The sequence below is a fragment of the Acomys russatus genome, chromosome 10 (assembly GCF_903995435.1).
Source record: "Acomys russatus chromosome 10, mAcoRus1.1, whole genome shotgun sequence".
Lineage (NCBI taxonomy): Eukaryota > Metazoa > Chordata > Mammalia > Rodentia > Muridae > Acomys > Acomys russatus.
This window is the reverse complement of record NC_067146.1, coordinates 64,943,039-64,968,604: the sequence shown is the minus strand read 5'-3', so window position 1 is coordinate 64,968,604 and position 25,566 is coordinate 64,943,039. Positions and strand designations below refer to the sequence as shown.

The 25,566-nt window shown below is 38.8% G+C and overlaps 1 protein-coding gene across 1 annotated transcript in view; it reads right to left on the bottom strand.

Annotated features, from left to right (window-relative positions):
- Positions 1-25,566, bottom strand: part of Herc6 (HECT and RLD domain containing E3 ubiquitin protein ligase family member 6) — a 63,849-nt gene that overhangs the window by 23,126 nt on the left and 15,157 nt on the right. Inside the window, exons 7-13 of the mRNA XM_051152292.1 lie at positions 23,911-24,047; positions 23,396-23,481; positions 19,378-19,496; positions 18,494-18,553; positions 12,630-12,723; positions 10,076-10,265; positions 7,212-7,366 (exon numbers count right to left, since the gene is read on the bottom strand). Coding sequence (XP_051008249.1) covers positions 7,212-7,366; positions 10,076-10,265; positions 12,630-12,723; positions 18,494-18,553; positions 19,378-19,496; positions 23,396-23,481; positions 23,911-24,047 — 841 coding nt within the window. The remainder of the gene's footprint in view (positions 1-7,211; positions 7,367-10,075; positions 10,266-12,629; positions 12,724-18,493; positions 18,554-19,377; positions 19,497-23,395; positions 23,482-23,910; positions 24,048-25,566) is intronic.

The window sequence follows — 25,566 nt, the reverse complement described above, 5'->3', positions numbered from 1 at the left end:
AGACTCAACAATGAAAGAGAATTTCAGACAAATTTTTCTTATGAACATTGATGCAAAAATACTCAATAAAATACTTGCAAACCAAACTCAAGAACACATCAAAAATATCATTCTCCATGACCAAGTAGGCTTTATCCCAGGCATACAGAGGTGGGTCAATATACAGAAATCCATCAATGTACTTCATCATATGAACAAATTAAAAGAAAAAAAACCCATATAATCATCTTTTTAGATGCTGAAAAAGCATTTGACAAAATCTAACACCCATTCATGTCAAAAGTCCTGGACAAAGCAGGGATACAAAGTACATACCTAAACATAATAAAGGCAGTATACAACAAGCCTATAGTCAACATCACACTAAACAGAGAGAAAATGACATCAGGGACAAGACAAGGCTGTCCAGTCTTTCTGTATCTCTTCAATATAGTACTTAAAGTCCTAGCTAGAGCAACAAGGCAACTAAAGGAGATCATGGGGATACAAATTGGAAAGGAAGAAATCAAACTATCACTATTCATGGATGATATGATAGTGTACATAAGTGACCCCCAAAAAATTCTATCAAGGAACTCTTTCAGCCAATAAACACCTTCAGCAAAATGGCTGGATACAAAACCAACTAAAAAAATCAGTAGCCCTATACTGCTATAATGACCAAGATAGCATAAAAGTGTTTAATTGTGATTATTGTTTCAGATGGTTGGAGTCTATGGTGGTGGAGCAAAAGCATGACAACAGGAATAGCTAAGAGCATACATCTCTATGTATGTAGGAAGTAGACAGAGGTAACCAAAATAGCATAAATCTTTGAAACCTCAAAGCCTGATGTCAATGGCATTTTTATCCAAGCGACATACTTTTTCAACAAGGTCATACTTTATAATCCTTTCCAAATAGCCACCAACTGGAGGCCAAGTATTCAAACATATAAGCCTGGGGGCAGCATTTTCATTTAAAATATCACTGTATCCTATTAAACAGATATTTCCTTTGCTCTTTTCATTGCCACCTTAACCTCATGAGCTAGGAAATGGAAAAGACCTAAATGTCCTTCAATTGATGAATGAATAATGAAATGTAGTACATATGCACTCAGGAATATTATTCAGATCTAAAGAAACATGAAATCTTGAAAATTTCAGATAAATAAAGCTAGAAAAAAATTATGCTGAGTGAGGTAATCCAGAACCAGAAAGACCATACATATCACATGTTCTATGTCATCCATTTCCTGGCTCCTCCAAATCTTCAAATGTGAATATACAACACAGAGAAAACCACAGAACCCAAGATAGTAAAAGGGAGGATGAGGATAGAGTGAGACAGAAGAAATGCCTGAAAGGAGAATAATAGTATACGAGTGATATGAGAGAGAAAATGGGAAAACTGGATAGACTATAATTAGGGAGGGGGCAGGAAATCAGCAATGAAAGAATGCCCAAGAACAGGGAAAACTGCATTAAGAATGTTTGGAAAAGGCAGAAGGAATCATTTTCTTTTATATTAACCTATGATCACAAGATTAAATTACAATGAAATAGATAGTGTGTGTGTGCTTGTGCATTTGTGTGTGTGTGTGTGTGTGTGTGTGTGTGTGTGAGTGTGTGTATGTGTAATAACATATGCCAGTTGGTATGCAACACACTTGCTCTTGTCTCGGATCAAGTAGTGGGCCATAAACACCAGGGTCTGGACCTCCTAGCTCAGAGGAGACTCCATAATGTGGAACAATGGTGGATCTGACTTCAGGTCACCTCACCAATTGACCAAAAGTTCCCAGATCTGAACCCAGGTCACTCTCATGATCCACTGAAGGGTTCCCTGATCCCCATAGGTGAAGGGTCTCAACCTGTAGCCACTCACCTATGAGCTGCTCTCAACAGCCAGTGGAGGACACCAGAAAGTTCCACCCAGTGCCAGACACAGTAACATGACTAAAGGCCAGTGTAAAAACACAAACAACAAAAGCCTAAATAATATGGCATTTCCAGTTATCCCAAAGCAATTAGTCCTCAAAACTTACTCACAACTGAAACACAAGAAAAAGACCTCAAATCCTTCATAATGAACATGATAATGGAGGGAAAGAATGAAATCTGTAACCAAATACAATGAAAGAATTTGATGCAACCATCAAGAAAATGTTAAATCTAAAGAATTCATGGTACAAAACATCCAAGAATTTAAGGACACTATAAAAAGACAAAACCTAAGAATAGTAGGAATTGAGGAAAAAGAAGATGCTCCACTCCAAGGCCCAGAAAATGTTTTCAACAAAATCATGGAAGACAATTTCCCAATTAAAAAAACATGCATAAAAACATATAAGAGGCCTACAGAATACCAAATTGAGTGGACCATGAAAGAAAATTCTCCTGCCACATGAATCAAAACACAAAATGTACAAAACAAAAAAAAATATTAAAAGCAATAAGGAAAAAAGGACAAGTAACATAAAATGGGAAACCAATCAGAATCACACCTGACGTTTCAGTAGAGACAATAAAAGCCAAGTGGGCCTGGGCAAAGGTCATGCAAACCCTAAGTGATCATAGATGCCAGTGCAGACTAATATATCCACCAAAAATTTCAACGACCTATTCCCAAATCAAGCTCTACAGAAGATATTAAATGGAAAACTTCAACCTAAGGATGCTAACTGCACTCAGGAAAACACAGGAAATAGATAACTTCACCTTAGCAAAACAAGAATTAGATAAGCACACAAACACACTACCATACCAGCATCAAAATAAAAGGACCTAACACTTACTGGTCATTAATCTCTCTCAACATCGGTGGGCTCAATTCTCCAATAAAAGGACACAGACTAACAGAATAAATGTATAAACAGGACCCAACATTCTGCTGCATACAAGATATACACCTAAGCCTCAAAAACAGACAATACCTGAGAGTAAAGGTTGGGAAGAAGCTCTTCCAAGCAAATGGACACAAGAAACAAGCTGGAATAGTCATTGTAAAATCTAATAAAATAGACTTTAACAAGAATGAATCGAAAGAGTCAAGGAAGGACACTTCATACTCAACAAGGGGAAACATGACGAAGATGACATCGAATTCTTAACATCTAAGCATCAAATACAAGAGCACCCACATTTGTAAAAGAAACATTAATAAAGCTTAAACACCACATTGATCCCCACACATTAATAGTGGGAGACTTCAACACCCCACTTTCACTGAAGAATAGATCATTGAAACAGAAATTAAGCCGAGAAATAACATCATTAACCAATATCATGAATCAAATGGACCTAGCAGATATCTACAGAATGTTTTACCCAAACACAAAAGATTATACCTTCTTCTCAGCACCTCATGTAACCTTCTTCGAAAATAACCACACATTAGGTCACAAAACAAGCCTGAACAAATACAAGAAGATTGAAGTAGTACCTTATATCCTATCAGACCACCATGGATTAAAGCTGGACCTCAACAGTAACAGAAATGACAAAAAGGATACATACATGGAAACTGAACAACTCTTTACTTAATGACCACTGGGTCAAGAAAGAAATAAAGAAATAATTAGAGACTTCCTAAAATTCAATTAAAATGAAGGAACAACATACCCAAATTCATTGGACACATTGAAAGCAGTGATAAGAGGAAAGTTCACATCACTAAGTGCTTTCATAAAGAGATTGTAAACATCTCATACACACAACTTAACGATACATCTGGAAGCCCTAGGAAAAAAAAAAGGAGACATACCCAAGAGGAGTAGATGGATGGAAATAAACAAACTCAGGGCTGAAATCAGTAAAATAGAGACAAAGAGTGCAATTCAAAGAATCAATGAAACCAAGAGTTGAGTCTCCAAGAAAATCAGCAAGATAGACAAACCCTTAGCCAAACTAACTAAAAGGCAGAGAGACACTGTCCAAATCAACAAAATAAGAAATGAAAAGGGAGACATAACAACAGTCAATGAAGAAATCCAAAGAATCTTTAGGTCTTACTTCAAAAGCTCATATGCCACAAAATTTGAAAATCAAATGAAAGGGATGGTTTTCTTGATAGATCCCACTTGCCACATTTGCCAAAGATCAGCAAATAAATTAATAGTTCAATGTCTCCTGAGGAAATAGAACAATCATTAAAAGTCTCCCAACCAAAGAAAAGCCCAGAGCCAGATGGTTTCAACACAGAATTCTACCAGATCTTCAAAGAAGAGCTAATACTAATACTCTTCAAACTATTCCACTAAATAGACACCAAAGGAATATTACCAAATTCATCTGTGAAGTCACAGTCACCTTGATACCTAAACCTCACAAAGACTCAGCAAAGAAAGAGAAATTCAGACCAATTTCTCTTGTGAACATTGATGCAAACATAAATAAAATACTCACAAACTGAATCCAAGAACATATCAAAAATATCATTCACTATGACCAAGTAGGCTTCATCCCAGGCATGCAAGGATGATTCAACATACAGAAATCTATCAATGTAATCCATCATATAAACAAGCTGAAAGAGAAAAAATCACATGAAAAAGCACTTGCCTAATTCCAACATTCGTTCATGTTTAAAGTTTTGTAGAGGTCAGGGATATACGGCACATACCTAAGCATATTAAAGGCTATATACAGTAAGCTGATAGTGAACATCAAACTAAATGGAGAGAAACTCAAGGAAATTCCACTAAAATCAGGGACCAGACAAGGCTGCCCACTCTCTGCAGATCTCTTCAATATAGTGATTAAAGTTCTAGCGAGAGCAATAAGAGAACAAAAGGAGAAAAAAAGGAATCCATATCAGAAAGGAGCAAGTCAAAGTATCATTATTTGCAAATGATACAATGGTATACATAAATGACCCATAAAAATTCCACCCATAAAATCTCCTACAGCTGATAAACACATTTATTAATATGGCTGGATGTGGGATTAACTTTAAAAAAAAAACAGTAGCCTTCCTGCATACAAATATCAAAAAGTCAGAGAAATTAATTAGGAAAACTACACCCTTCACAATAGCCAAAAATAATATAAAATATCTAGTTCTAACTCTAACCAAGCAAGTAAAAGACATGTATGAAAAAAATTTCAAGTTTCTAAAGAAAGAAACTGCAGAAGATATCACAAGATGGAAAGATCTCCATGTGCATGGTTCAGGAGGATAAACATTGTAAAGGTGGCCATCTTACCAAAAGAAATCTACAGGTCAATGCAATCCCTATCAAAATACCTACTAAATTCTTTACAAACCTTGAAAGATCACTTCTCAACTCCATATGGAAAAACAAAGAAAGAAAGAAATAAAAACACACACACAGGAAAAAAAAAAAAACCAGAATAGTTAAAACAATCAAAGATCTTCTGGAGGAATGTCCATGCCTGATCTCAAGCTGTACTATAGTGCAACAGTAATAAGAACACCACAGTACTGCCACAGAGATAGGGTGACTTATCAATGGAACCATGAAGACTCAGAAATAAACCCACACACCTATGGAGACTTGATTTTTGACAAAGATGCCAAATCAATACAATGGAAAAAAGATAGCATCTTCAACAAATGGTGCTGGACTAACTGGATGTCTACATGTAGAAAAATGCAAATAGATCTATATATTATCAAACTGCATAAAACTAAAGTTCAAGTAGATTAAAGACCTCAAATAAAACCAGAGACACTAAATCTGTTAGAAGAGAAAGTGCAAAAGAGCCTAAAACTCATTGGCGTAATAAATGGGACCTCATGAAACTGAAAAGCTTCTGTAAGGCAACAGACACTGTCAACAGAACAAAACATCAGCCTACCGACTGGGAAAGGATCTTCACCAGCCCTAGATCTGATAAAGGGCTAATATCCAAAACATATAAAGAACTCAAGAAGCTAAACAGCACCAAACCAAATAACCCAATTGAAAAATGGGATACAGAGCTAAACAGAGAATTTTCAATAGAGGACCATCGAATCGCTGAGAAACACTTAAAGAAATGCTCAAAGACCGTAGTCAGCAGAGAAATACAAATCAAATTAACTCTGAGATTCCATATTATACCTGTCAGAATGGCTAAAGTCAAAAACTCAAGTGACAGCACATATTGGTGAGGATGTGGAGAAAGGGGAGCACTCCTCCATTGTTGGTGGAAGTGCAAACTTGTACGATAATTTGGAAATCAATCTGGTGCTTTCTCAGAAAATTGGGAATAGTTATACTTCAAGAGCCAGCCATACCACTCCTGAGCATATACCAGAAAGCTGCTCCACATGCAACAAGGACATTTTGTCAACTGTGTTCATAGCAGTCTTATTTGTAGTAGGCTGGAAACAACCTCAACTGAAGAATGGATTTTTTAAAATGTGGAACATTTGTACAATGTAATACTGTTCTGCTATTAGAAACAAGGAAATCTTGAAAAATGCAGGCAACTGGATGGAACTAGAAATGATCAGCCTGAGTGAGGTAACCCAGACCCATGGTATAGACTCACTTATAAGTGCATTTTAGCCCACATAGATGTCCTCTGAAAGACTTGATCCAGCAGAGGATAGGGACAGATGCTAGGACTACCTGCTGGACCTCAGGTGGAGAAAGTTAAAGAATAGGGGGACAGAAGGACACAGAGGGTTCAGGAGCCCCACAAGGAGACCATCAAGGCTGGAGGATATGGAGAGGAGGGTGGAACCAACTGTTGCACCAGCCAAGGACAATGCACGAAATAAACCTGGACTCTCTGTTCAGATATAGGCAATGGACAGATTATTTTCCATGGTTGTGGGGAAAGTGGGCACTGTCTCTGACATGAACTCTATTGCCTGAGATTTGATCACCATCCCTCTGTGGGAAGGCCTGGAGGGCACACAGAGGAGGGGGAAGCAGGCTATCAGATTGAGACCTGATAGGCTGTGGCCACATGGTGAGGAGGAGGTCCCCTGCTGTCAGAGGTCTAGGGTAAGGGATAAGTATGGGAGAGGGAGGAAGGCTGGGAATGGGAAGATATAAGTGAGGGGACAACATTCAGGATGTAATCTGAATAAATTATAATAAATTTTAAAAAATAAAATAAATTGCAATAGGGTGAAAGAGGGAGGGAAAGACGGGAGGGTACAAGTGAGGGGAAAACCATTGAGTTGTAATCTGAATAAATTAATAAAATAATAATAAATAAATAAATTTAAAAGATAAATTGGTATATACATTCCTTTAGAGGGAACCTTACCTTATGCACTTCTTTCATTACTCTAAATAAAGGTGTAATAGTAGAGACATATTGCCTCTCTGTAACTATATCATGCAGCTGAGGGATGATGGCATTCTTTAGCATCTGGACTAGTATGTTCAGAGAAGAAGCTTCCAAAGAAGTCCAACACTTCCCTGAGGGTGTGAAAATAAACATGATCAATATGTTTCTCTTCTCATCCCTTAACCCCCACAGTTTCTGCTGGAATAGTTAAGACGAGAAATAGACAACATTTTCCACATCTACCATCATAACCATAAAACAACACTTCTATGGATATTATCACGGCAGCATACTAATGAGCAGATGCAGGGGAAAGCTTTATTCAGAGAAATATCATTAAAATTAAAAACATCTCAAATTCAGGATTTGAAGAAACTTACTAATGGCTCTTATTTGTGATTAACTGATTGGCCATGGTTTTCATTGGTTTTGTTGTCTTTATTTGATTTGATGTTTCTGGTCATATTGTTTTCTTATATAGTCTTTAATATGTAGCCCAGGGTGGCCCTGAACTTCTGCCCAGCTTCCTGCCTCATCATCTGGGTGATGAGGTTAAAATCATGTGCTGACTTCATTACTTTCAAACCAGCAATTTTGTCAAATAGCTACAAAAGTCTAAAAATATACAGACGAATATAGTTGCAACTGTTTTGACATTTTTACCTAAAAAAAAATCTAAGTAATCTTGTTTTCCGATTCCATAAATAGCTGTCACATATAGACATACACTTATTTTAAATACCAACAACTCACTTTTAACATTTCTGAGATTGCATTGGATTTTGGTACATTTAAAAAGGAGTTCTCAGTAAATAACCTTAGTAAATATTAAAATCCCAGTGCCCAGAAGCCAGAGGCAGGACGATGAAGCATCAAAGGTCATTTTGTGTTCCAAGAAACTCCATCTCAAAAAACAACAACCAGAAAGGTTAAAATAAATTATCAACATAATGTAATTAAATACTGTGCAGATGCATGCTGTGCAGACCATGGGCTGAAGTATACAAGACATTTTAGTATATTGCATCTTCTGAAAAGAAAACATATCACTCAGCAATGGTGCAAGGATAAATGAAAACTCATTAGAAAAAAATGAAATCTATCCTAGATCAACCTTATGGATCAAAGATTTACACATAAAAATTATAATAGAAAATGAAATCTGACATTTTTTAAAAGATATATGGAACTCAAGAACTTGTTAAATAAGCCAGTAACATGAGATGTTTTCTTATGTGTAAACTAAAAATATTAATCTCATAAAGGCAGGGGAAGGGGCAGCAGCCATGGAAGGAGTTGGCTAGCTGTTCCAAGTGTGAAGTTGGAGAAACTTCTAACACCCAACACTGTAAAGAAGTTAACTTTTTTAAACAATAGCAACTTATTGTTTAAAAACAGCCAGTAGAGAGACTTTTGAATGTTCCTATTATAAATAAATAATAAATTCATGAGAGGACATATATCTTAGTATCTTTGATCTGATAGTTACATATTGTGTAAACTGTAAAACTGTCATACTGGGGATACAGAGATGACTCGGTAGTTAAGAGCATTATGTGGCCACGGCTGCCCTTGAACTAACTCCTGGTTCACCTCCTCTACATCCCAAGTGCTGTAATTATAGATGTTCACTCCCACACCCAGGAAAATCTCCTGAGAAAATGCAAACACAGGGGCTGGAGTGGTTGCTCCATGGTTAAGAGCACTCACTGCTCTTGCAGAGAATTCAGGTTCAGTTCCCAGCACCCACACGATAGTTCTTTAACTCCAGTTCCAGGGCATCTGATACTCTCTTCTGGACTTCACCTGCTCTGGCACACACTGATAATTCACCCAATAAAATGGACATACAACTTAATACTTTATTCCTGTAACTATACTTCCTTGCATTTTTCTTGCATGTGTATGCTTATATACATTGAAGAAATACATGTCACTAATATCATAGCAGCAGAAGACTGGAAGCAACTGTCCATAGAACATTCCATGTTCTGGATCAGCTGCTACAGTGGTGGGGACTTTAAATGATGGCTTAACACAGTTCTTAAGCAACACTTGGTAGTTCCTGAGAGAGGGCTGTTATAAAAGTGTGTGTGTGTGTGTGTTATACATATGTGTGTGTGCAGGACATAGCAGGATGTCCAGTGTCTTGACTTATCATCCCATGCCTTGCTCCTTTGACAGAGGGTTTTTTTCACTGAACCTGGAGCTAATCTGGTAGCCAGCACCAGCCTCAGCCTTTCTCTCTTTGTTCCTTGCAGCACTGAGGTTATAGATTACACAGCTGTGCCAGCTTTTCATAAGGGTGCTGAGTTTGGAACAAGTGCACTTACCCACTTACCCCTCATTGAAACATCCATAAAAGAGGGTTGTAATATTTACACAAAAAAAAATGGAGTCTATAACTCCTCCTAAGATGGCACGGGGTGTAGTTCACTTGTATGTACCTTTGTGTTGCTTAAGCATCAGACCTTCCACATTCACTTAAATCTATGAAAAAGTCCATAATTTGAATAAAACAACAATGATAAGAAGTTTAACCTTGCTTTTTATCACTCTTGATCAGATGTTTGAAGTTTCCAAAATGTGAACTAAAACTATGATTTATCTTGACTTGGCACTGTGTGGTTAGCAAAGTCTCATGCTAGAGGCCTAGGTGAGGCTGAGAACACTGGCTTTGTGTGACAAGAGCAGTGGTCATAATGGGTTGGGACTAATCTTTGCAAAGCTTCGTATACCATCTACTCAATATGAATTATGAAATGTATCCAATGTTTGCTACAATTTCTACTTCAAAAGTGATCCTACTGGATATATTTGGAAAATGATACAAAACTTACTCAGAAATGCTAATGATTTCGGATTCACTTTATAAATGGCCTTTAAAAATTCCACCGTCAGTCTTTTCCAGTTCTTGGGCTCCTGCATCATGGGACATTCTGGGAGCAAAAGAAAAACCAACAGAGCTTCTTCGTGTGGAGAACTGTATGGGAGGCCCCTGAGGAGATTCTCCTCCAGGCATGTAGCTATCTGTGGTCAAAAGAGGGCAAAGAACAAAGCTGAGTTACAAAAGACATGGTGTTGGGAATGAATACAAGTTATAACTACAGGTTTCATTCCACGATCTTTTGATTAGAAAGTCCAGTTAGTCCTTCTGGAGGCTGTTGATGAAGTATTGTCAACATGTATAGTCCACGTGCCCTTTAGGCTCCCCTCGTGTGAGCCACCTGCCTATTGTGTATTGTGGCATGTCAAGGAGATGAAGTGAAATCACGTGCAAATGGACATGCATGGTAAAGAGATGGTTTGAAACTAATGTGACATTCTCAGAAACAATTCTGTAAGATAGTCACAGTGGCACACATGCGGAGTTCATTACTCAGAGACTGCAACTGATTTTTAACTTCAAAACCAGTTTCTGTGATGCAGAAAAGAAAGCCTGAAAAGTAGCTTGGTTTGGTAAAAAGCCTCCCTAGACTGCACAGAGCCCTCCCTGCCTTTGCCCCGCAAGCACCACATAAATCAAGTATAGCAACAATCAAGAGCTAGGCAAACAGGATCAGAAATTCAGTGTCACCCTAAAGAGATGCAGGCCAGTCTGTGTAACAGAGGCCATGTTAAAAAAAGTAAAAAGAGGTAAAAAGAAAAGAAGAAAAGCTATTACCCTCTCTCACACACAGATGCACACACACACACGAAATCTGCTTTTGTCCTTATTTTCTTCAGAGCCAAAATTACCGAATACTTATTTAATTCAAAACAGACCTTTAACATACAACATATATAAAAAATTATAGTGTAACTAATTTGTGGTATGGTGGTGGTAGCTTGTTTTGGAGAGGAAAGGGAAGCTACGTAATGGGCAATACAGAAAGAGAGAGAGAGAGAGAGAGAGAGAGAGAGAGAGAGAGAGAGAGAGAGAGAGAGAGAGAAGTTTTACTGGGACAGTTATAGAGACACAGGTTGCAGAAAAAGAACAAACCAAACTCAGGTGAAGACCAAATGAGCCACAGAATTAGAAGGATTCAGAAGATTAGAAAAGGTTGGTTGGAGTTAGTTTGAGGCCAAGCAGAGCATTTCAAGGACACAGAGAGAAGCCAGACTGAATATGTCCACTGGGAAAGGAGTTTGATCCAGAACAGCTGTGTTGAACCAGCCAAGAGTTCAGTAAGACAATAAAGAGTGAGTTTATTAAGCAGCAAGTCTCAGAGGCTGAAAGCATTCTAGGCCTAGATTATATTGTATGGAGGAAAGAAGCTTCCAGGACTAGGTGTAGGTTAGCAGAAGGAGGCAGTAAGCCTTTGAATTTGAAACAGGCAAATAAATGTTGCTTTTACAAAAATATCACAGATAGACATTCCTCGTATCTATCTCTGTAGAAGCCCATTTGTTCCATCCATAGATGCCCCTTCTTTCACTTTCCTTACACTGGTAAATTAGTACATAAACCCTGCCTCTAGTTTTTAGTGCAGGTGAATGCATTGTGTCTTCCTTTCTTCTGTGCTACAAATTGTCTGTTGTCTCCCCAAAAATCATATGTTGAAATCCTACCCTTCAGTGCAATGGTATTAAGAAGAATGTTGTTGATGATTAGGTCATAAAAATATAACCCTCAACAATGGGATTGGTGGCCTTATAAACAAGACCCCTAGCCCTTTCTACTACATGAAGACACAATGAAGGCATAGTCTTCAGAAAGTTCAGCTTTAACAGATACTCACTATGTTAACACCTTAATATTAGAGCTTCCAAATATCCCAGCTCCAAAACTCTAAAGTCTCTTTCCTCTGTTTATAAGACCACCATGTTACACTATGTTTGGTAGCCCCATGGAACTAAGACATCTTGATATCTCTCTATTATTAATACAGCTTCCTGTAGTCACAACCAAAATTTGTAGCTTCCTTTCTATGCTGTCCAGAATAATAAACCTTAAGAACAAATGGAAGTCATAGGTAAAGAAAATAGTAAACCCAAAGAAGAGAAGGAATAAACCATTAGCAGAGATTCATCCAAAATACACCCATGATTTATCCCAAAACAGATATTGAGCTTTTTAACCATTCACCACAGAGGGCACCCTACTTCCCAAACCACTGCTCTTTTGTGTGCATTGCTAGATAGAAGCTTTATATCTCAGTATTATTCTCTTCATATTGAAAACAAATACTATATATACTGTGCATTTAATGGTTTAATAAAAAAGTAAATCTTACTACCTATCACAGTACGGACTATAGTACCTTTATAATGGAGACTAGCCATCTGTTCAGCCCCAGTCACAGATCCTTGTCACCCACCTCCCACGAAAACTAAGATATTCTTCTATTTATTCCTATATCATAGTGTGATTGTGCTGTATCTCAAGTAAGTCAAATAAATAGTGGCTCTTACCAAGGAAGAAATCCATTTCTTTGATGTTAACTTCTTGAAGACACTCCTTGCCAGTTCTAAGTCCACTTCAATGAAATTATTCTCTCCAGTATCTCTACAAATAGAATATATATATATAAACAGTGGGAAAATAACATTTTAAAATTCCTATTACCACACACAAACTATTAACTTCATTTGAAGCATGTCTCTTTTCAAAATAAGAGTAGAACAAAACAGAAATGTATAGATATGTTCTTGTTAAAAAGGAATAAACCACAACTTGCTATCTCAAAATCAGTAACATCAAGCATGGCCTGCAATTTTAGCGTGATTTTATTTTATTCCACTTTACCTTATTTTATTTATTTTATGGTACTAAGATTGAGCCCATGGCCTCTGACCTAGGGCCTCACATAAGGTAAACCATACTCTACCACAAATTACAAGCTGAGCCCTAGCAAGATTTTATAAACTCTAAGAAACTATCAATTCTGACAGTCTATTCAACAGACTGGAGTTGCCTGCTCTCCACATATGGTGCCCTTTCTGTTTGTTTTGTTAATTTTTTTATTTATAAAACAAATTCTTCCCATTCCCAGGCTGGTCTTGAATTTGTGATCTTCCTGCCTCAGATTCCAAGTGCTATGATTACAGGTATGCTCACCACTATGTCCAGCCACCATTTCTATTTAAGTGTTATATTTCCACAGTTACTTTAGAGATGGAGTGATAAACAGTGGTTTTACTATCCCCAGAGACTTTGTCAGCACAGAAGTTTGATTGTTCAATTTAGAAACTTTTTGAAAGACATATTAACTAATTAACACACAATTTGTGTGGTGAGAGTCTTTGAATCTCTTACCTGAAAATCCTGTCCTAGCTATTTGCACCAGTCCTAGATCCTTGCATGTTTACCCAACTCTTCTCAACCTGACCCCACATTGAAATACTACCCTACTGTCTAGTTAGAAGGTTGATTTGGTGACCAGCATCCACAAGTCTAAGAGATTTAAAAAAATAATCAATAAATACTTGTGCTTGCTGAATTAAATATCAATATTGATATTAGAACTCGAACTTATACAATTTATAACTGTAAATATGTCTCCAAACATCTTTCTCCCTTGCAAACTTCTCCTGAAAGCTTAAAACTTGCAAAAAGTGGTCACGAATATTTTTTTTCTTTAAAAGGCAGTATTATAGAAGAGGAACAGATCACTTCTGCCTTGCTGCTGGCCCTGTGGAATCTTTTGGTGGGCCTAAACACTCAGTAAGCATAGAATATTCTCCTATATTCGATAAGCATAAGAAAGACACACATATGTGAGAAAGTCTTATAAGGTTTATTAAAATTATATGGTACATAGAAACAAGATAAGGACAAAGAAATGTCAAAAGCATGATGTTTTATACTTTTTAGACAAATAACACATTTATAAAGGAATAATAAGAAAATGGGTGAGTAGACTAAGATAGTAACTCTTAATGCTAAGAGTAGGAGGTGTGTGTGTGTGTGTGTGTGTGTGTGTGTGTGTGTGTGTGTGTGTAGCTAAAAGGGTTACTCCAATGAGTATTCACATGAGTTCCTCATAACTTCACTTACTATTATACTTTCTCACTTTGATCTAGGGTGACACCTTAGCTTTTTATTGATTGATACATGTAGAAAAAAAAAAACCAAGTCAGATAATCTGTTCCTATAATATCATGCCTTAGGTGCTTTCAGCTGAAAATAATCAATATACCTACTTGTCATATTTTGAACTGGTATGGCCTTAACTCCTAAAATATTAATATAGAAGATTTCTTTACATGCAATAAGCGTGAGTCTCAGGCTAGCATAAAGAAGAAAGGAGATACCATGTCCTGGATAGTTTTCTCCTTCCAAACTGGGAAAAAAATGCCAGAGGGCAATGCAAACAACATCCAGATTTCTTGTCTGTCTTTGGGTGGGTAAATAGAGATACACAGATATTTTATGGAGTCTCGAAAGATGATGCCTAATGAACCAGAAGCCATGGCATTTATCTTTCCTAAGCTTCTCTATTTCCTAGCGAATTCTTTGAAGTTCAACAGTGTCTTGTATCCCAAGATGACTTAGAACCAGGCTGGATAATACAAATCAGTGAGACTCACACTTTGTTCCCAGGACATAGAGAAAATCTGGGACTGGGATAGAAGCTTCTTTGCTCTGGATAGTCCTCACATTGCCAGAAAGTGCTAGGAAAGCTGCTTTGGGAGAATTTTCCGAAACAGTCTTACTCAACCACGGATCCTACATACAACAGTGCTCACAGGCCAGGAAAGATGAGCTTACTGATGCAATAGTGGCAAATCCTCTGTAGGGGTCACCAACCACTTTCTGATTGGACTTGAGACTTCCTGCACAGGAGGGAATTCACACCTGATACTACAGGTCAAAAGCCTATGGCTAACTAGCTTACAAGCCCCAGTAGTAAAACTACTGGTCTGGTTTTATTAAATGGATATGATGTACCCACTAGTTTTCCTTCTGAATAATTGTTTATACCCAGAGAACGGTGCAGGTGTCAGCTTTGGTCAGAGAACCTTCTTGTTCCAGTGCTCAGCGGTAACTACAAAGACTCAAAATACTGAGAATAAGTGTCTGCTGAATGCTCACCCATAAGTGGACCGCCTATATCCAAGGTTTAGGGAATATTGTGAAGGGAATGGACAAATTGTAAGTGCCAGAGAAAGGGTGTGGTAGTGGTGAGGAACTCTGGCTAGTAAGTATAATACAGTTGTTATGTTCTTGAACTCATAGCATCCACCATTTCCTGCTGAAGATTTGCACAAGACTAGACCCTGTCGTGGAGCAGTGAGCTCATGGGACCCCAACCCTTCCTAAAGATTTGTAAGTTGGTGGTGGTTGCTGGAGACAGAAGAGATGTTTTCTTCAGTGTTGTAGCCACTGCTAATGTGCCCTAGGCCCCAGTAAACAATCCTAATGAAACTCATTTGTCAGACCTGGAGAGATAGTTCAGCAGTAAAGAGCACTGGCTGCTGTTCCAGAGGACCGAGGCTCAATTCCAGCACCCAAACGGACAGCTCACAACTGTCTATAACTGTAGTCCCAGGTTGCCCAACACGCTCACAAAGACATACATACTGGCAAAACATCACAATGCACGTGAAGAGGAAGAGGATCAACTAGAGAATGAGGAGACAAGAGATGGTAATGGGGGGAGGGAAAATGATTAAAACATACAATGTGTGAAACAGCACATCAAAATTCACTATTAGGTATAACTAATACGTGCTAATAAAATACATTAAAAAAAAAAAAGAAAAATAGGCCTGGGGAGATGGTTCAGGAGGAGAGCATGAATTTGGGAAAGCAGGAGGATATGGCTTAAAATCCCCAGCACCCACATGAAAAGCTGTGCAACAATGGTGCCTGTGTGCCTGTAACCCGAGTTGGGAGGTGGAGGATGATATCCAGGGACCTTGCTGGCCATCAAGCCTAGTCACAGTCACAGGAGTCTCAGGTTAAGTGAGAAGCTTTGTCTCAAAAACTAAGGTAGACAGAAACTGCGAATCCCTTCACTGCTGTAGGGAACGATCTTGCCACCTCTCAACAAACCTTTGTTTGCCTTTATTTCTACATTTTTACTTCTTAGTTTTGTTCATTGACAGTTTGATACAACTATATGATGTACTCCAGTTATTCCTGCCCCATTGTCTTCTATTATCTCCTTTCATCAATACCCATTTCACCCCTATCAATACCTTTCCCAGACTCATGACTTTTAGTTTTGCTTTGTGACCCACTCTAACCTGAGATGTCCAGATGAGTATAGGATTACAATTATCCATTACAAGAATCCTTGTGGGCCCACCATGGGTTTACAACTATTCATTGTAACTATCCTTGCGGAGCCACCCATGGATTGCAGCTGAAGACACTGATGCTCACTCTTCCTGAATCAATCTGCAGCAAATATTTCATCGATCATGGATAGAACTTCTGGACCCTAACCTCCTTTTGTGCCTGAGCATTGATGGACCCATTCTCATCTAGACCCAATTCAGACATCCACAGCTTTGCGGAGTTTGTGGTTGTAATAGCTGTGTCTGCCCAGAACACAGCATTTTGAAGACCTTTTACCCTTGTACATTTTTTTTTCTGCTCCATCTTGTGCAATGTTCCCTGAGTTTACATGGAATGGCATGTCTTCTTTAAAACTGAACCCTCATCTATCCCTTATTTTAGGGACCTTGTGCAGCCATGAGTTTCTACACTTACCACCAATCACAGTGGAAAATACAACAAAACAAAACGTTCCTTTGTTAAGGCTGATAATAGCATTTGTTTCTGAATATAATTATAAATATTCAAAAAGCAGTTTGATAATATTCCACTTTCGCTAAATAACAGTTTCCATTCCTCTATAGGCTCTATGATATCCCCCAGTATTTTGACCTGCTTTACAGTAGTAGGCATGACTTTGCTTCTATGGAGTGGGTCTCAAATCCAGTCATGAGAGCAGTTGGTTATGCCATTAACAGTAGTGCACTACTGCACAAATGGTCATACCTTGCAAGGCATTATAGCTTGTAGGGTACACAGATGTTTCTTTTCTTCCTAGATGCCTACATTGCCCCTTTGGCACTATGAAACTAGCCATCTGGGATCATATGTCTGTTTCAACCTGATTTCTCAGTATCATGCAACCAAGGCATGTGGTCTTCAACAACTGAGTTTTATCATCTAGTTCTAGTGATGGCTTTCTCTTATTAAAAAAAATAAAATGAAATATAAGCTTCATAGCACTCAGAGACATCCAACATCTTTTGCTAGCTTTCATCTGTATATACACAAGTATCACACACACACACACACACACACACACACACACACACACACACACACACAGAGCAGGCTAGTTTTACATCAACTTGACATAAGCTAGAGTCATCAGAGAGGAAGGAGCTTCAATTGATAAAATGTTTCCATATGATCAGGCTGTAGGAAAGCCTGTAGGGCATTTTCTCCATTAGTGGTTGATGGTTTGGGCCATCCCTGGGTTTGTGATCCCAAGTTTTATAAGAAAGAAAAATGAACAAGTCATGGGGAGCAAGCCAATAAGTAAGTCCATGGTCTCTGCATCAGGTCACACCTCCAGATTCCTGCCTTGCTTGAGTTCCTGTCCTGACCTGCTTTGATGATAAACAGTGATTTGGATGCATACACACAAACCCTTTTATCTCTAAATTGCTTTTGGACCTGTTGTTTCATTACATCAATAGTAACCCTAATTAAGATACATCCAAAGAAAGAAAAAATAATTATTGGAGTTGCTGGGGTATGCATAGGATCAATGAGCAAATGTCACCTAGAAACTCAGGGGCAGAAGGGGATGACACAGCATGCATATTACCATCTTCTAAATTCATGAGCCAACTGTAAGCAAGTTCAAAAGAGCAGCAGAAAATGTATCTACATGAAGAAGTGGTTGAAAAAATTATACAGCAACAACAGACATAACAGTAGTATGGCAGTTTCCAGAAGAGACAGAGAAGAACCTAACATCCTCGATATTTCTTGTCCCCCATATACCCAGAAACCACCTTTACTGACTCAGTAGGAACTGTAAAACAAATTCCTGGTTTTTAACTAGTAAAGCAATATTAGGCATATCTGTTTAGTTGTAGGTATAAAGAGGCTGAATATAACACCATTCCCATCAATGAAACAATAGAGGAAGGTAGTTTATAAAATGAAAGAATTCTTTATCAACTAGAGTTCTCTATTTTGAAATTTGTGTGCTGACAAAATTCACACTTAACCTGGTTCTATAATCTTCATTTTAGATAGCCCCCAGTATTTTAAATAAAAGTAATTTTCATTGACGTTTTACCTTGTCTTCAAAAAGCTTGCAGTCAAACAAGCAGAAGATGAAAATATCAAGCTGATTTCTCTGCAAACATAATAACAAGCACAAAGTCACAACTGTGCAGCAGTGGACAACCTTTTGACATTGCGAGGTGGCATTGTCATGTAACAGTGCTTCTCAATCTGTGGGCTGCAAACCCTTTGTGGGTCAAATGATGACCGTATGATTCACAATAGTGGCAAAATTAGTTACGCAGTACCAATGAAAATAATGTTATGGCTATGGATCACCACAACATGAGAAATTGTATTAAAGAATTGCAGATTAAGATGTTTGTGAACCACTGTCATATATAATACAAAAGTATTGAGCAGTACTTACAGGTAGCCTAGGGTCATGTGACCTGTAGACTGCAGGCTAGTTATACCGATAGCTTCCTTTATCTTATATATAAATAAATCATAAAGCTCTAGAGTCTTTATTAGTATCCATAGCATGAGTATGCTACTTTTAGATGTTACTACATAGTCTCACCAACTTTTTATGGCCGATTTTCCATGTATTTGTATTCAAATAGAACCCTTCATTCTGAAGGCCAAAATTCTGAAATGCTGGTGCGTCAACTATGAAGATCTGAGAGCAGTACAACCTCCTTTTAAGATTCATTCATAGATCTCCCTTACTTAGAAAAGTACATGGCATATACATTCTCCCTGTAGCTTTTATGTTAAATAAAAGATGAATTCCTGTGCACCTCAGTGACTGATCCAACCAAAAGGTCGTAAAAGAGAACCACACCCAAAATGTAAATTCTATTGCAACCAGGCCAAATGTTCTTTCTTACAGCTAGAGCAAACTGATCAGCACTTCAAACACAGAAGTGGCTCTAAGTCATCAATCTGGGTCACCTTTTGGCCTCTTCACGCTCTTTCCCACTTTTTGCTGCTGTCCATTTCTTTACCAGTGACTGGTTGATTCGGATTATTTCTGGCAGGATTTTCACTGAACTGCTTGTGGACGCAGTATGCTTTAAGGAAGAAAAGGAAGGCAAAAATGACCAAGGAAATGCACACACACATTGAGTAACAATTGACAGATCACCTGGGACTTGCCAGTCCTGCCCTCTTAGGAAGGTGTTTGGTGGGTTCAGCTTTGGCATCAGAGATGGCCTGAACCTTCTGATTCCTAACTCGGGGCCATTTTGCTTGGTCTTCATTTTTTAAAGGTTAAAAATAGAGACTGAAATGGGTGCTTATAAATCAGTATTTATCTTACCATTGTTCACATGGCCATAAAATAGAACTAGAATGTCAATCAACAGATGAATGCAGTTTCAATGTGATACACATATAATATACAGTGAAATATTATTTAGCATTAAAAATGATACTCTAATAAAAGATAAGTACATTCCACAAACATGCTAAGTGAAATAAATAAAAAATAGAAGTCATTATATGATTTCACTTATATAACATGTCCAGGACTGAGGAAGTGGGAGAATGAGGAATTATTGTTTCATAGGAGTCAGGTGTCTGTTTGGAGTAATTAAAAAGATATACAAGACAGTGACAATAGTTGATGGCATTATGGATACAATTAATGCCACAGAACACTGTAGGCAATATGTTTTAAATGTTAACACACACCTCATACACAGAATTTATATGTAATTTGAGATAGGGTCTCACTATATAGAGCAGACTGCCCTGAAACTTGCAATGTTTCTGCCTCAGCTTCCCTAATACTGGGTGTGTGGTGTCTTTTATATATATTCAAAATGGTAAAAGTTAAAATGGGCTAGCCATAGTGGTTCATGCTTATCATTTCAGCACTTTTCTTAAAAAAAATCAAATAAAGCCAGGCATGGTGGCACACAGCTGTGTCTCAGCACTCAGGCTCTATCTCAGCACTCAGTGAGGCAGAGGCAAGCAGATAGCTGTGAGTCTGAAGCCATCCTGGTCTATGAAAAAGTGGGTCTAGGACAGCCAAGGCTACCCAGAGAAACCCTGTCTCAAGAAACAAACAAACAAACAAGACTCAAAAATAAAATCCTCTTGAAAACTATGCGTAAACACAATGTTTCAAGTGTCCCCCCACCCACTTTGCTGGTGATGAGGCTCTGTGCCAGGGCCTTGTTCACAGAGAACAGAGGCTCCCCTGAACCACACCTCCAACCCCTACCTGAGCTCTTTCATCTGAATCCCAGTGACTTTGCAGTCTATCCATAACAAGGTTTATTTTCCCTTGCATCCTACTGGCACTTACATATCATTTGTTTTCTTCCCCGAAGTCCCTAACTTCTCTGTGAAAACTTACTAAGCACGGTGTCACTTCTGTGCAGACGACTGCTCCTGTCATCGGGCTTCCGGTCCTCATTCTTTGAAATGTCAAAGTTGAGGACAGCTGTCTATCTTCCACTCCAATGTCTTAGCTCCTAAACTTATCTCGACTTTCTTCTCTCCCCGTTTTAGCTATTCAAGACATGGATAAGGTTTCTAAACTGAAACAATTGATCCCTGGGATTAGCTAATTCTTTGTTGTGAAAGACCCTGCATATAGTGCTCACTGTCCCTCGCTCTTAGTCACTAGATGCCAGCAGTAGTCACTGTCAGTGTCCTAACCTAAATTGTCCAGAGTCACCATCAAATGACTGTTAGAATGCAAAATCGCCCTTACCTGAACAGCACCACCTTATATCTAGGGCATAAACTGGATTTTTATCATTAGCAGTTGCTCCATTTTTAAGCATCAGCTAGGAACAGTCTCTCTGACCATCACATGCCGTTTTCTTTCTAGTGCAGCCCCCGGGCAGAATTCTTTGGTGTACTCAGGTCTCATGCTCTGTGATCATCAGCTTACTCTTCAACTGGCTTGGCTCCTGTGATTCGCTACGTTAATCACTTCCACAGCTCCTTTTTGCCTCCCTGGACTGCGAAATTCCATCCGTCTTTATGTTCAAGTCTGGATCACTCCATCGACTCCAAATGCCTCTCACCACTGACGACAACTGCCCAGCGTGCTAAGCAACCCTACCCAGTCTCTGATCAAAAATTTCAGATGAGCATTTCCAAAGGCAGTTACTTCTCTGTCTCTGTCTCTGTCTCTGTCTCTGTCTCTCTCTCTGTCTCTCTCTCTCTCTCTCTCTCTCTCTCTCTCTCTCTCTGAGACAACTGTTGCACATCTCTTTTTGCCTTTACTCACATTCCTCTGTGTCTCTCACTCTCATGTTAGCCTTGGTCATCAAGCAATAACTAACCACTAACTCATCCTCATCTGTAGTTCCTGTGTGATAGATCTTTGCTTAGGCATCTCAGTTCTATACTTATCATAGTTTTTGTCAACTTGACATAAAGCTTAGGGAATCTCAGCTGAATGGACTCTTTCAGATTGGCCTGTGGTTTTTGTCCTGCTAAATGATTGATGCGTAAGGGCCCAGTCTACTGTGCCAAGCCCATGCAGGTGCGTCTGGGGTACGTAAGAAAAGTAGCAGAACAAGACAGAGCAGGACAGTAAGCAGTGTTCCTCCGTGGTCTTTACTTCAGTTTCTGCCTCCAGGTTCCTGTCTTGAGTACTACCCTTTCATCTCCAATTTGCTCTTGGTCACAGTGTTTCATCACAGCCACAGAGACACAAACTCATAGAGCACTGGACTCTGTTTTCTCTCTTCTGCTCTGGTACCTTCTTCTGCCACCCAATAAGAAACCCTCCCAGGATATTCTAATTTACATTCTTGTCAAAATGTCTCAGTTGTAAAAAAAAACAAAAAAAAAAAAAAACAAAAAACAAAACCCAACAACCAAAAACCTTGTTTCAATTCCTTTCCTCCCCTTGTGCTGACCCCACCCCAGGCAAGTTCATTGTTCTCTACGAAAACCACACAATTGACCCTCCCAAAAGTAAACTACTCTATGCCTGTTTGACTTGATGTTCCTGCACTGTTGCCTCTCTGATAAAGCCACCTCATAGTTTCCATGTCACAATCCACTCTCTCTTATCTTCTTATTTGTTCCTTCTCTGCTGGCTAAACTTTACCCAACAGGCTGATTTTGTACCTCTCCCTCCACCGGCCCCCCATCTCAGACATCTCCCCTGTCCCATCTTCCCTCTCTTTTTTTGTCTTAAGAGCTTCTCTCCATATTTATCACCCTGCACAAACTGTTTCACTGACCATGGACAATGTATACAGTAAACCTAGATGCCCTGTTCAGATATAGTTAGTGGACAGCTCATTGTCCAAGGGGGGAGCAGAGACTGCCCCTGACATAAACTCTGGTGCCCCTGATTTGATCCCTTCCCCTTGGTGGGGAGGCAGAGTAGGGAGGCACACAGAGGAAGGAGAAGCAGGCTATCTGGATGAGATCTGACATAGGCTGTGGCCGTATGGTGGGGGAGGAGGTCCCCTTCAGTTAGAGGTCTAGGGGAGGGGAATAGGGTGGAAGAGGGAGGGAGGGTGGGAACTGGAAGACACAAGCAAGGGGTAACAATCGGGATGTAACCTGAATACATTATAATAAATTTAAAAGGTTTTAAAAAGAAAAAAAAAAGAGCTCCTCTAATTACCCCCATCCTTTTCCTGCCCTCCCCACTCTGGGATCAAACCCAGGGCTTTTGTATGCTTGGCAAGTAGTCTCCCACATAACCACATCCCCGGCCCTCTACTCACCTTTTTTTTGAGACAAGGTCTCATTAAATTATCCACCATTTTAAAAAGGAACGCATTACTTTAGTATGAAATCTAAAAACATAAATAATAATATACTGTCGCAAATGCCAGTCTGAAATTTAGGGAAAGGAGGGTCTAGCTCAGGAAAGAATGCTTGCTTAGCATGTGTAAGGACCTGGCTTTGGTCCCCCAGGACCAGAAAAAGGAATAATTCCTGAAATCTAGAGGGAAAAATAAGTTTTAAAAGAAATAACACATACCAATACCCGATGACAACGACGACGAGTTGTCACAAAGTTGCCATGTGCTCCAGCAAAAATGTGTTTGACTTCATTATCCACAAGGTCTAAAAAAGCAAATCGTCCATGTTCAGAGTTTTACCGGGAAAAAATAAATCTAAACATAAATCCAGTCAAATCTATCCATCTGTTGGAATTTTATGCTCTCCTAAGTTTTGACTACAAATAGCATAAAAATAATTTTGACCAGATCAAATATTATTTATTCACTCAATAAATGTTTTAGTTGTCTAGGCACTTGCATAATGAATCAGATTTGGCATGCTTAGGTATTTGCTTAAATATATCAAATGATATTGTTAGTATAATTAAGTAATTAATTTGATGTCTCCTTTTGTATTGCTTAAATCCTTAGAAATGATTACCCATTACTCCAGAAAAAAAAATAACCCTTTAAAATAAAAGTACTAAGAGCCATAATGAGAGTTCATTGGGATCCTGCAAAATCAGCGATGAGCTAGGGTAAGTACCCATACCCTCTGCAGATAGCAGGCAAGTAATGTTAGAGTTCTCTGCTGGAGCCTCCTGAAGAGTCAGGTTGCTTGCGTGATTTGGTCCACGGCCTAAAGATACCACCTGACCAGTGGTGTAGACATACGCAATGGTGTGATAACTACAACATAAAATACAGCGCGATATTAATATGATATGTCAAAGAACCAGGCACTCATGATTTCAAGAAAACAAATGACAGATTTACCTTCACCATGCTTCCAGCTGTCTCATTACAGCATTAGTGTTGCAGAGTGCTAGGTGATAACCCTGAGAAGTGGTATTAACTTACTAGTAATATTAAAGATAGTATTAGTGATGGAGATAATACTATGGTTCCTATCATGTGGTTTTTCTTGTTTTTGTTTTGTGACAGAGTATCATAGAGACCAGGCTTGCCGCCATCTCTCTGTATGGCAAAGATTAATGTTGACTTTTTGATCCTTTTGCCTTTACCTTCCTAGTGCTGGGGTGGGTAGGAGGCATAGTTCACCACCATCACCACACCTGGTACCACTGCCACCGTGCCCAGTGTATACAGTTCTAAGGATCTGCTCTAGAACTTTGTGAGTGCTAGGTAAGCACTTTAGCAGTTGCACTACGTATCATGTATTTTATGTGTTTATTGTTAATTTTTAAATGTAGCATACAAAATTACAGGCTTTATCAGGATGCTGTCAACGTCTGTTTTTCTGGATCCTCTTTGCCATGTCTGCTCATGTCTCTCTGTGCTCCTCCTCCCTTATGGTTCCACCTTGGTTGCCTCCTTTCTGCTTTCATGTCATGTGTGTTCCATTCCCTGCCTTCTTCAATATGACTTTCCTCCCTTTTTGGTCCCCTTTAGAGTTTTATGAACTATCACGCTATCACCCACACGTGTACATAGAGACAAAAAATAATAGCAAAGATCTGCATGAGACAGAACATGCATTTGTCTTTCTAAGTCTGAGTCACCTCTCTTAATATAGTAATTTACAGAGCTACTCATTTTCCTGAAATTTTCATATTCCATTTTTCTTGATAGCTGGAGAAAAGTCCATTGTATTTGTATATCACATTTTCATTACCTACTCATCTACCAAGAAATACCTAGGCTGATTCCATTTCCTGGCTTCTATGACTAGAGTGCAAATCTCTCTGGTAAGATATTGGAGTCCTTTGGGTGTATGGCCAGGAGTGGTACAGCTGCATCAAATGATAGCTCTACTTTTTAAAAAAAAAATGGTAGTTCTACTTTTAATTGTTTGAGAAATCTATGTCCTGATTTCCATGGTGACTGCACTGGCTTACACTCCCACCAGCACTGCCTTTTTCTCACCTTCACCAGGATTCCTAGTGCTTTTTTCCTTGGGGACAGCTGTTCTGACACAGGTGAGGTGGAATCACAGATTAGTTTTAGTATTAATTTCCCTGAATGCTGTGGGTATTAAACATGTCTAAAAATGTTCATGGTTCACATGTGCTGCTCATTGTGAGGACCACCTGTTCATTTCATGCCCCATTTATCAGCAGTTTGGGTTTCTTATATGTTCTAGATCTTAGCCGTCTGTGTGAAGTAGCTGGTAAGGACTTTCTCCCATTGTAGGCTGTCTGTTCACTCTGTCAGTAGATTTTCTTGCTTTGTATGAGCTTTTAAACTC